The sequence below is a fragment of the Mesoplodon densirostris genome, chromosome 1 (assembly GCF_025265405.1).
Source record: "Mesoplodon densirostris isolate mMesDen1 chromosome 1, mMesDen1 primary haplotype, whole genome shotgun sequence".
Classification (NCBI taxonomy): domain Eukaryota; kingdom Metazoa; phylum Chordata; class Mammalia; order Artiodactyla; family Ziphiidae; genus Mesoplodon; species Mesoplodon densirostris.
Window position 1 is genome coordinate 75,347,847 of NC_082661.1, and position 12,696 is coordinate 75,360,542.

Here is a 12,696-nt window from a genome sequence, read left to right on the forward strand (position 1 = left end):
GGGTTTATTGTCTGTCTTGAATACTGATTTGATTAAATGGCTTTAGGTAAGTTGGAACCATTATGCTATGAGATTTCTGTCCCCAGGGAGCCTATATTCTAATAAGGGGAGACAGCCTGTAGCGAATGGACCAATAGATAACATGTTAGGTTGTGACCAGTAATCCCCGAGAAAGATACAGTCTAGGGGATGGCCGGAGTCCTATCCTGGAGTCCTTGCAGTTGCTAATTTATATGCAGGGAGGAGGGGGAGGCTTTGATGCGGTGACACCTGAGCAGAGGTTCTGCGGATGGTGAGGACAGGCTACAAGTACAGGGAGCATCCTGGGCTGTCGTTCCAGCATTCTGGCCCTGACACCACGGAAACCTCGAAGTCTAATGAAATCCTCTCGGCATAGTCCGCTTATCAGCTGCCGGGTTCTTTCTCACGCCTGCCTTTGCACATGCTGTTCCCGCCCCCTGGAATGCCCTTCCCTGCCCCTCCCAGGACCGCCAGGACCGGGCCTGGGTGGCAGTTGTGGTGAAGTCGTGGCGGTATGAGTAAATCTTTCCGTGTTTGCCCACGCGGCCGTGTGAGTCTTCACGCATCCTCAGCACTTGTTAAGATGAAATGTGTGCTTTACACATCTGAATCCTCCCTGTACTGGGAACACTGGAGTGCTCGTCTTGTTTTTCTTTGTCTCATTCCAAGTCTCTGGTGCCTGATACATAACAGATATAGACAAAAGTTGAATGAATGAATGAGGCTGCCTGATAAAGCTAATGTGTATGTGATCATTTTTGCTCTCTTATGGCCTGAATCTCAAATCATGGTTCTCAGGATCCTCTGGTTGACTCATCAGTGGAGTACTGATAATGTCTCCCCTAAGAAATAATTGGTTGGTATTTTAATCATCTTGAACTGCCTTGAAATCCTTTGGCATTACCTTAGTACTTCATACGCTTTTAAAAATAGAGTCTTTATGCATGTTAAGTAGTTCTTGTTCCTCATGCCTAAAAATCTGAAATATTCAGGTTGTGAAATCTCTCAAGTCTTTTATAACTTTTTAATTTTATTTAGCTTTGGTATAATTGACCATTTCTTTATGCTTTGGAACAAAATTCTAGATGGACACTTGTTACAGGCTAGTCCTGATTTTGGAGAAAGGGACCAGGTTGTTCTCTGTAAAGACCTCTGTGACCCAAGGACATTATTTGAAGGATAAAAATTCCAAGAAAAAAGCACTTGGCCCTTGACTCCTCAGCACACTTGCACACTTGCATGGCAGTGCTCAATCGGGTTTGGGCTTTCCTTTAAACATTATCGTGACTAAAGAGTTTGTGTGCATGTGATTCCAGAGGGATACTCATTACTTATAAAACCAGGAAAGCTGGAAAAGAAAAATATACATACAATACATAGAAAAACAAAAAAAAAAGCCCATTTATCAATCAAAAACATGTCCTCGCTTTAAAGGATATTTTAGTAAGTTATTCCAGAGAAGGTGATTCCCAATCCATTAGAAAGTAACTAATGTTTCCAGGCCACTGGGGCCTTCTCTCTCCATGAACACGGTTGCAGTGCTCTAGAATTCACCTCACAGAGTAACTTTGTGGAGTAGCTTTGAAAATCTTGTGAGCTATTTGGCATTTACCTCTAAGAAAAATCTTACCTAAGCCAGAGTTCCTGATTCCAGATGTTTTTTGAATGTGCAAATATGTAAAATGCTAGTAATTCAGGGACTCAGCATGTGACCAGGAGGATTGTGGGAAGGATGGTGGTGACTCAGCACTGCCCTCTTCTGCGTAGGTGATGCGTCCAAGGAAGACATCGATACTGCTATGAAGCTGGGCGCTGGGTACCCCATGGGCCCATTCGAGCTTCTCGATTATGTTGGGCTGGATACTACGAAGTTCATCATGGACGGTAAGAATTGGAATTCTCTGTTGTCTGTCTTTAATTGAGTTGAGGTAGTCTCTCTCAACTATGAATTAAAGTATAATGCCTATTTAAACAGATAGGGAGTCTTAGGAGACCTTCCAGAGTCCTGCCCCACCAGCTTAGAGATTAAAGTGAAATGGCAGAAGGAAAAATGTGATTGCCTCTTCTCATAAGGCAACTTTTTTTTTTAACTTTTCATTTTGAAATAATTATAGATTCACAAGAAGTCTCAAATACAGCACAGACAGGGCTTGTGTACCCCTTTGTATAGTTTCCCCCTGTGGTTCCATCTTATATCGTAACCACAGTACAGTATCAAAGCCAGGAAATTGACATTGGTACACAGTCATTCTATCACATATGCTGATATGTGTAACCACTGCATTCAAGATGCACAACCATTTAAAAAAGTGTATTCATTTTACTGTAGTGGCTCTGAAGACAGGTTTAAAATAGTAACCAAAATTGGGCTACCAAAGTTGAATGTACCTCGTAATACCAAGTTGCACAAAGAATACTTGTGGGAGGAGCAGGGAGGGCTCTGGTTTAAGCATGAACTTTTGAATTTTATGAGGGTACAAAATGCCAGTGGCAGCAAATTCAGATTTGCTGAAAAGTCATTTCACTGTGTCACTGAGGGGTCCAGCCACCAGGTGCATGGGTTCTGTTTGTGACCCTGGACCTTTGGCATTAGCGATTCCCAGGAAGGGGTCGGATGAACAGGACGGCCATTGGTAGAGCTGGGCCTTGAGCGGCGCGGCCTGGTGGCCGCACACCCGCTTTAGGGCTCATGCTCAGCCTTCCTTCTGCCTCTGCCGTTTTGGCCCGAGTGACACCGGGCCCGTGGGGCTCTCCCACATCAGAGTAGGGACCCTTCTCCCCACGCTCTGCCTCCAGACTTGCCCTGGAACGCCGAGACTTAAACCCAGCACTTCATCCGAAGCTCTTTTCCCTTCTCTCAATAGGATGGCATGAAATGGATACAAAGAACCCCTTGTTTCAGTCCAGCCCATCCATGAATAAACTGGTAGCAGAGAATAAGCTTGGCAAGAAGACTGGAGAAGGATATTACAAATACAAGTGATGCGCAGCTTCTCTGGCTCTGGGAAGAAGCCCCGTAAGCACATACCAACAGCTCCCCAAGTGCCCAGGGGAATGCTCTTTGGTCAGACGTTCCCTCACACAGCACAGTCTGTTCGATGTGCATTTTGATTGTAATCCATCTGAACTAAAATTATTTACAGTAGTTACAGCAATAGCCGATTCCTCCATTGAGAACTAATTCCTTTTTTTAGTCTGTTTGTTCATTTCTGTGTATTTTCTAAAAAGCTTTACACCTTAGGTGCCTTGGAGTAAACATTTATTTCGAACCTTGTCGTTTTTGTAAAGAGTGTCCTGAACCTGAACTCATTCACTTGTAACGAGAGCACCCTGTGTCCGTCGTTGCCACACGGGAGAGCCGCGAGCCGTTGACTCATCGTGGTGTGTCTGTGGAGGGCTGCGTGAGCAGCACCTGCATCTCGCCTTTACCAGAACATTTGCTGCCTGCGGCCTCAAGCCTTACCCTACTTTGGCCATGACATCAGGTGTCATGCCTTGATTCAACACATCATCGAGATGATGCTTCTGGATTGGTGGGAATACCTCCATGTGTTTTGTTTTTGCAGGAAGAGATTTCATTCACCTCTGAAATCTGAGTGATTATTGTTTTTTTTTTTCATGAGAAATAATTGCTGCAGATTGACTCTAATGAAATGCAGTCTTTTATTCTGTGAAAATTTGAATTGAAATAAACATGTAAAATTTAAAATCATAATATGCTTAAATGGTTATAAAAGTAAAGGTTGGTAATTTAGGCGGAAGCTGTGCCATCTTCTTTGGCCTGTAGTCACTTTTTTGAGTGGTAATGGAGGGAAAGGAGTGGCAGGAGAGGGTGTTCATGTACAACCTGCCTGCAGCTGTCACTCCAGATTTCTTACCTGCAGAGCAAGAATAAGGGCACAGAAAACACTTTTTAAGGAACATCTGTTTCTTCTTTGCCAACAAAAAGAAACAGTGTAACATAAGCTTCTTTTAATCATTGGCTTGAGAAAGTGTCTTCCAAGATAGAATTTTGAAGCTGGAAAGAAATCAGAAACCCCGAGGTCCAGTGGCCTCATTAACAGAGAGCTGAAGTGATGTGCCCAAGGTCACCAGAAATTTTGTGGCGGAGCCAGGATTAGAACTACATTTCAATGATAAAAAAATACATATACAAAATAGCAAATTTGAAAATTTCAAACAGGACCGTCCCCAAAATGGGCATCCTTCTTTGGTATCCTGGGTCACAGTGCCAGTCAGTGGTTGAGAGATTTCCACCCCCCTCCATTTCATGGTGGGTAAAGGAGAGCTTATTCATTTTTTTTACTTGAATCTAACTATAGCATAATGGAAAAATTAATATGTACTTACATTTCTACCACACATAGATTAGAACCTGGTTTAGGAAACCTGTAGGTTATTCTTATAAAACATTTCCTAACGATAAAAGGCAGCACCTGTGACACCATCACCATTTCCATTACTTAAGGTTACCCTGTGGTCAGACAGCCCCCTGCTTATTCTCAGGCTGGCTCCTGACCTTTGTTTGACAGGAGCCCCGGGCTTAGGAGGGGCCTTTCTTTCTTTCTATTCTCTGACTGGAGTGCCCGCAGGATGTGGGCCCTTGTCTTGGAAATGGCAGGGCTCTTTCTTGACCACTGAATTCCAGAAAAGAGAGAACTCAGTAGGGTGACTGTCAGCCTGCCGGGGTGAGGGTGGAGGTCACAGCCACCTTTCTCTGGCTGCGGTTTTCAGCTCACTCAGGCTGCCAGAAAGTCAGAACACCTGGCCTCTGAAGATTCCTTTATCATTTTCAAAAATCCTGTTCCACGTGCCATGTTTGAGTCCGGGAAGGAAATTTTGAACATCTTCTTACAGGAGCAGAGAGCGGCTTTCTCGGCCCCATCTCTGCATTCTTGGGTGAGCCCAGCTGCTGCCTGCCGAGGGCTCCGTGGGAAGAAGGGTCTCCGTGGTCAGTCAGGTCCTCTGCTTTCAAATCAGGACGGCTGCTGCTGTTTGCCGCGGTATGTGTTGCAAACTGAGCCTCAGCAGGAACCGTAGGGGCTTGGGTTGGCCTCCACTGTGTTTGGCTGCACTTGTCCAGGAGGGAGGGCAAGTCCAGGTGGGGCTGTGGGCCTGGCTTCCCCGATGCTGTTCCTCCTCTCTTCCCTGAACTCTCCTCCAGTCAGCAACCCAGGGATGTTTGGTCACATCTTGAACGTAATTACTAGATTTTTAGATCAAGAGGATACTCTCCCCTCTTCTCTCCTGTACTCCCTTCTTAGTGATATTTTTATTCCTATAATAGGAATGAAAATTTGAGATTAAAAAGAAAGCTGTACGATGGATGAAATAGCTTGTCAAAAAAGACTGTGAGCCTCTGAGCATAGCCATCACCTGCACTTCAATTATGTTTAGCCAGATGGCGTTCTCTGAAGGATAGTTTTAGTGCTTCTGAAGATGTCTTTGTAAAGTAAAAATTGTGGCCCTTTAATGTCCATAAGCTTCACTGTTAGTAGTTTCTCAGGGGGCAATGGTTGGCTACTTCTCTTTTTAAAAAAAAAATTAATTTATGGCTGTGTGGGTTTTCGTTGCTGCGTGCGGGCTTTCTCTAGTTGTGGCGAGCGGGGGCTACTCTTCGTTGCGGTGCGCGGGCTTCTTATTGTGGTGGCTTCTCGTTGCGGAGCATGGCCTCTAGGCACGCGGGCTTCAGTAGTTGTGGCTCACAGGCTTAGTTGCTCCGCAGCATGTGGGATCTAACTGGACCAGGACTCGAACCCGTGTCCTCAGCATTAGCAGGCGGATTCTTAACCACTGTGCCACCAGGGAAGTCCTGGCTAACTTCTCTTGGCGTCAGTTGTAAGGTCTGTTTCCAGTTTGGGGACTGTTAACTGATGCAGTATGGGGGTAAGGCAGGAACAGATCTTGAAACTACAGTATAAAATCTGGCGGTACAAAATGATTCCCCACTGGGTTCTGTTCTATGGTAAGTTTTCTGACTCTAACATGTCAGCTTTTAAAAGCTCATTTGAGACCCAGCCATTAATTGTTGGAGGAGGTAAAACTAATATGTTAGTCACCGCTTATACAACATGCACAAATTACACTTTCTCTCATAGTTTTCAAGTTATAGTTGTCACACATTTGAAACAAGCTTTTGTCTTGATTTTAATCCCTTTAACATTTCAACCTAAGTAACTAATTAAGTCTTAGCAGAAATACAAGGTGTGGCTGTAATTTTGTGGAACTAATTTTCCTGTAAACAGGCATTGATGGTACGTAAATAGTAATCAAAAAATGCTTTGAACAATGGAAGCATTGCTGCGTTTTCAACCCAATTTGATTGTGTAAATTCTATTTTTAAGATCACTCGATTTCATAATCACAGTTTTTATTTCTATGACAGAACAAATTTTAACTCCTGAAAGACAGAAAAAACCCATCATGGATACTAATTCTATTCAGTGTTTTATTTAAAATGACCAAATGTAGTAGCTGTTCCAGAATTAATCGGTATAAGTGATTAATACCGTGGGCTTTGGAATTAAACACACTTGGGTTCTAGTGCTCAGCTGCACTCTCTTTACCTATGTAGCCTAGCCTGGGCGGGGGGAGGCGGCGGTGGTGCTGCGGGCGGTTACTTGTCTTCTGGAGAAATCTAGCAGAATGAGCACAGTGATGGGCCTACCCCACAGAGCTTCTGAGAACCAAATGAGATGATGGACGTCCGGTGTTGAGCTCATTGCCTGGCTCAATAGGCTGATCGTGACTGCCTCCCTCCTCTGTGCCCCATTGGAAGGAAGCCACGGTTCCCCAGAACCTGCAGGCTTACGGAGCCTTTTACACTTGCGGGAGGGAGCTGAGTGAAAGGGAGTCTTAGAGGTGAAGCTGCGGGGACAACTGGGTGAAAAGATAAGTGCGGGCGTTCCATACTCCACCCCGCAGCTGCTCCAGAAGGGCCTCCCAAGCCTCGGGAGGGCCGCTGTCGGGGCTGATCCGGAGGAAGAAGCACGCAGGAACCAGCGAGCGGGCGAGGCGGCCATCACCCAGGTGAGTTCCGTTTTATGTGTGGGCAGTAGACTGTGGAAGATTCAGGACTCCAGAAGGAAAGCAAGTGCGTAGGAGAGAGGGACCCAAGACTCGCCGAACACATGCAGGAGTCAGGGAAGGGGGCAGCGTAGGAACAGAAGCAGTGGCGAAGTTCGGGCTCTCCTAGTGAGTCTGTCAAGGCAGAGCCAGGAGACAGGCCTTCAGGCGCAAGGGCTGCGGCCGCTGCCGGCCTGCAGGCCTCGAGTCTGCCAGAAACATGTAGCCTGTCCTCAGGCGGCCGAGCACATGTTATAAGGGAAAACTTAGACTAAGAACTCCCCGTAAACGGTCACTTTACCACGTTTGGAAATCCTGGGTTTAGAAAACAGGAAACTGAGAAACCACCCAAACAGGCCTGGGGAGGAAGGCGCGTTTCCGCCAAGTTTTCTGGTTGAAGCGTCGGAAGGACCGAACCCTGAAAGCCCTCGCTCTGGAGCCTCGTGGAGGTTTTGCCACCTACCCCTGGGGAGGGGGATTTCCAGAGCTCTAACACCTCAGTGTTACAGCTGCAGGGCAGTCCCCCGTCCCCCATGGATTCCTGGTGGGGCCAGGCGGGCAGAGTGGGAACGCCCTGGTTGGGCCCGGGCCGTGATCGGCCCTCTGAGTCCAGAGCAGAGGCTGTCCGCCCTGAGGCCCGCAGGTGATACCTGCTTAACTGGCATCAGATGAAGAGGTGTTGCGTGAGGGAGGGAAGCGGTACCGAGCTGCCGCCCCCCCCAACCCCCGCCCCGCACAGCTGGCAGAGCTTAAGCGAAGGCACCCACCTCCTTGGCTGGGAACCAGCCACGTGCGCGCGGGGATGTTTAGAGAGTCTGCTGCCCTTTCAGCACTGGGTTTCTTGGGGGATTCTGCCGGTAGCTGGCTCGATGCTCTTAGGTCAGAGGCCTGTGTGAGGTCACGAATGCTCAAGTCTTGATTTTCTCTGTTGTCCTCCCTTGCCAGTTAAGGCTCGCATGTGTTAGGGGCTGACTCGTGCTAGCGTCGTTTTGTTAAAGTCACTCTAGTCTGCAGTGCCAGGGGGTCTGGGGACAACACATCTCTGTCGCGCTTGCTGTTTGCAGTCCCCGCCCCATCCCTGTTCGTCACAGCCTCCTCGTGACTCTGTGCTCCAGGGCCTCTCATCACCACTTGAAACTCCCCATCCCTGCTGCTCCAGGGGAAAGGACTGGAGGGGAGAATAGACACAGTGCTCCTAACATTTCAGAATAAAAGTTGTGGTGGCCACAATATTGCGTGTTGCATTCAGGTTGAAAGCACATGAAAATGGGCCCGTTTTTTTTTTTTTTTTCCTTTCTATCAATTTTTTTTTAAATTAAAGTATATTTGATTTAAGTGCTGTGGTAATTTCTGCTGAACAGCAAATTATTCAGTTATACATATTTATGCATTCCTTTTTCACATTCTTTTCCATGATGGTTTATCATAGGATATTAAATATAGTTCTCTGGGCTATACAGTAAGACCTTGTTGTTTATGCATTTGATATATAATAGCTCACATCTGCTAATCCCAACCTCCCATTCCATCCCTTCCCCAACCCCCTTCCCCTTGGCAACCACCAGTCTGTTCTCTATGTCCGTGATTCTGTTTCTGTTTCATAGGCAGGTTCATTTGTGTCATGTTTTAGATTTCATGTGTGATATCATACGGGATTTGTCTTTCTCTTTCTGACTGACTTAGTATGATAATCTCTAGGTCCATCCATGTTGCTGCGAATGGCATTATTTCATTCTTCTTTATGGCTGAGTAATATTCCATTGTATGTATGTACCACATCTTCTTTATCCATTCATCTGTTGATGGACATTTAGGTTGCTTCCATGTCTTGACTATTGTGAATAGTACAGCTATGAACATAGCGGGGGTGCGTATATCTTTTTGAATTATACTTTTGTCCAGATATATGCCCAGGAGTGGGATGGCTGGGTCATATGGTAGTTCTATTTTTAGGTTTTTTTTTTTTTTTTTTTTTTTTAGTTTTAGTCTTTTAAGGAACCTCCATACTGTTCTCCCTAGTGGCTGTACCAATTTACATTCCCACCAACAGTGGAGGAGGGTTCCCTTGTCTCTACACCCTCTCCAGCATTATTAGTTATCTATTTTATACACATTATTATATACACGTCAATCCCAATCTCGCAGTTCATCCCACCACCACCACCACCCACCCCTGCCGCTTTCCCCCCTTGGTGTCCATACGTTTGTTCTCTACATCTGTGTCTCTATTTCTGCCTTGCAAGCCGGTTCATCTGTACCATTTTTCTAGGTTCCACATATATGCATTGATATACGATGTTTGTTTTTCTCTTTCTGACTTACTTCACTCTGTATGACAGTCTCTGGGTCCATCCACATCTCTACAATGTTAGTTGTAGAGTTGGGTTTTTTTTTTTTTTTTGCAGTACGCGGGCCTCTCACTGTTGTGGCCTCTCCCGTTGCGGAGCACAGGCTCCGGATGCACAGGCTCAGCGGCCATGGGTCACGGGCCCAGCCGCTCCGCGGCATGTGGGATCCTCCCAGACCGGGGCACGAACCCGCGTCCTCTGCACCGGCAGGCGGACTCTCAACCACTGCACCACCAGGGAAGCCCCAGTTGTAGAGTTTTTGATATGACCATTCTGACTGGTGTGAGGTGATACCTCACTGTAGTTTTGATTTGCATTTCTCTATTAGTGATGTTGAGCATCTTTTCATGTGCCTCTTGGCCATCTGTATGTCTTCTTTAGAGAAATGTCTATTTAGGTCTTCTGAAAATGGGCCAGTTGTTGTAAGGGGCGCCTGGATGGGTTGGAGTTCTGAGACCAGGCACTGAGGAAAGAAGAGTCCCAGCTAGTTGGATCCTAGGAATCGGAGCAGGCACAGCCTGTGCCAGATGCTGGCATGCGGGGAACAGATGAAGTGGTTCAGCAGGCACCCCTGGGCTTTTTAAGCCCCCAGCAAGCACTGCACAAGCCTTGCTTTGTACGCTGCATGGTGGCTAGAGCCGGGCATGGAGGGCGAGCTAGATTTTGAAACCGTGGGTTGCCTTTCTCCAGCTGAGCAACGTTGATAGGACCTGTAAGAACAACAGGCCAATTTGTGGGGCTCCGTTTTACTCTGGTTGTCTTGCACCTTCTTCCTGGTGGGAGAAAATATTACTACAGTGTGGAACATAATTTAGTGATTCTACTGAGTTCAAATTCTGAGACAATTAAGTTACGAACAGAGAAGAGAATGACTAATCTATTAATCTCACTGTGACTACAAAGGGAAACAACAGTTGTGTGATTAAGTCTGTTTGTAGGCAGTGTTCTCATTCCATCCGGCAAATAATACATTTTTGAACAATTCCTCCATGTATTTAATGGAGATCAAAATTTAACTGAGCCGGTAACATCTCAAGCTATTAGAGATGAGATAAAGAAAAATATTTAATAAACACATCAGTGTAAATGACCTGATACAATCCAGACTCTGCACCCTTAGTGTAACCATTTCCTTGCTCTTTGGTCCAAAACAGAGTGGTTAGGCCTGGTTACCAACTGCTTCCACGGGCAGAAGAAAATTGCTCATATGTTCTATGGCTACAGGCATTACAAAAACAAAGTATTTTTTTACATTGGGGAAAAAAGAAACTGTTTAATAACAAATTCTAAAACAATTCAAAGGGAACTTAATTTGCTAGTTATTTTGTATGTATGGGTTGTCTCTCATTTTCCACTCGCTGTACGTTCGTGGAGGTCAGTGAGATCTTCAGCCCGTGACGGGGTGTGCGCAGAGGGATGAAGCGCACAGCTCCTGGCAGCGGGCGCAGCAGACACTGTCCGGCTCCATGCGACTCCAAACCTGGGCTTTCCCCACCGTGTACCTCCTTCCATTATAAGCAACTGATTTTTAAAGTTTAAATTACTATTCAGGAAGAAGGATGCCTGTATATTGTAACAAATGCAGGTGGTGAACAAGCTTACAAACAGCAGAAACGTTTTCCTAGTGGACAGTTATTTCAGCAGAGCCCATGGGCAGGTGCTCACTCAGTAAATAGGTATTGAATGAGTGCATTGGCCAATTCTGTTTAACGCCGGTTTACTGGCCTGCAACATTGCCGACGGTAAACAACAAGAGCATTTTTCTTCAGCTAGGCAAGTTCTAATTTAGGTTGATTCATGCTAGTGACGTTTATTTTAACTGGCTGTCTTGGTATACCCGATATATTCTCCGATCTCCCTCAAAACCACTCCTAGCTGCAGAGTAAGACAATGTAGGTTTTCCGCATTAGAGAGCTGGAGAAGTTTTGGAAGTTTGCAGCTGCCAAAATGGTATCCACTAAGTAATAGCCAACAAAACCAATCATCTTTTTTTTCCCCATAATACATACATAGGCATTTAGAATCCCATTCTTCTATTAAGATGCTTCAGACTATTCAGTGTCTATTAAAAAGCGGTTCAGATTTTGTGCACGTATACATGTACGTATCCCTGGAGGTCAGGCTTCACAGGGCAGCTCTTAAAATTTCTGTGTATGAAAGATAACATCCTGTGGCAGATGTAGCAACCTGTACAAGTAGTACGTCGTGCGGAATTTAAGTTTCTCCTTTCTGTCGGGACCATGCGTCGCTCCCTCGTGACTTTTCTCCTTTAAAAGGAAAGCCACGCAGACATCTTGTTCTTGCTCGCGGGCCCCTGACCAGAAGTTTCCATATCGTTTCAATCTTCTAGAGGAAAAGACATAGTTTCCTAATGTATAGAGGAAAAAATTGTTGTATTTAGGACAGCCATAGTTGTGAAGGTGTTCCAAGGCTCCTTCCAGCCGAACAGGTAGTTGCCAGCAACCATACAAACTAAAGCCACAACGAAAGCGCCCCTTGCTTGGTAAGGACCGGTGCGTCAGCTGTGACCTCCGAGAGAGGCTGGCCATCCTCTAGCAACAAGCTCCGGCCTCGAGCTCGCTGCGGGGAAGGAAGCTGAAGCCGAATCGCTGCAAGAGCAAACAGAAGCAGTGGCCGGAGGGGAGTCCCTCCGCCCCGTCGCCCCAGGAGAGTATGTCCCTTGGTCTGTGTGTGCCTCTCAGGGGACTCTTGGACTCTCCTTTCACCAAAACTGCTGCCTGCAGAAAGCAGGATTTGGAAAGACTGGGCCAGGAGTGAGCACCGTGCCACGACATCCAGGTTATCTAGGAAGAGTTATTCTGGAGGAAATATGAATAGAAAACTAGGAGGGACCAAGTTGTGGCCCGGGGGATTCAAACAACCCATTTCTTTCAATATTGTTTACCCGTTTTTTGCATCATAAAAACGTAGAGGAGGAGGAACCCAGGGAGAGGAGACTTGAGTAGGCTTTGGCTGAGGCTCAAGTCTCACAACTATCCTTGCTCTGTTCACTTGACAGACAGACTTTTATCACTCATCAGTTTCTTTCTAAGACTCAGAAGAACCAATGTGTTGCTATGACCTGTTTTTCCCCCCAAAAGTAACACCCTAGATTTTTCCTACACTTCCTCGGATTTTATAGTTAACTTCCGGAGAGAGCACGGTGGCAGCTTTAAACAGTTTTAACTTCTTGGTTCATGTATGTTAAGAAAACAGAGTTTCAAATGAATATGAAACCTTTAACAAGTAGGTCCCCTGAACG

At 45.9% G+C, this 12,696-nt stretch overlaps 1 protein-coding gene across 2 annotated transcripts in view; it reads left to right on the forward strand.

Annotated features, from left to right (window-relative positions):
* The window catches only part of HADH (hydroxyacyl-CoA dehydrogenase), a 49,223-nt gene extending 45,510 nt beyond the window's left edge, over positions 1 to 3,713 (forward strand). The window contains exons 7-9 of one of the 2 annotated variants that reach the window (XM_060088416.1): positions 1,789 to 1,905; positions 2,886 to 3,037; positions 3,310 to 3,713. In XM_060088416.1, the coding sequence (XP_059944399.1) occupies positions 1,789 to 1,905; positions 2,886 to 3,004 (236 nt within the window). In that variant the 3' untranslated portion in view covers positions 3,005 to 3,037; positions 3,310 to 3,713. Of the gene's footprint in view, positions 1 to 1,788; positions 1,906 to 2,885 lie in introns of both variants that reach the window. The other variant, XM_060088410.1, reaches the window with a different exon arrangement.
* The last annotated feature ends 8,983 nt before the right edge of the window (positions 3,714 to 12,696 follow it).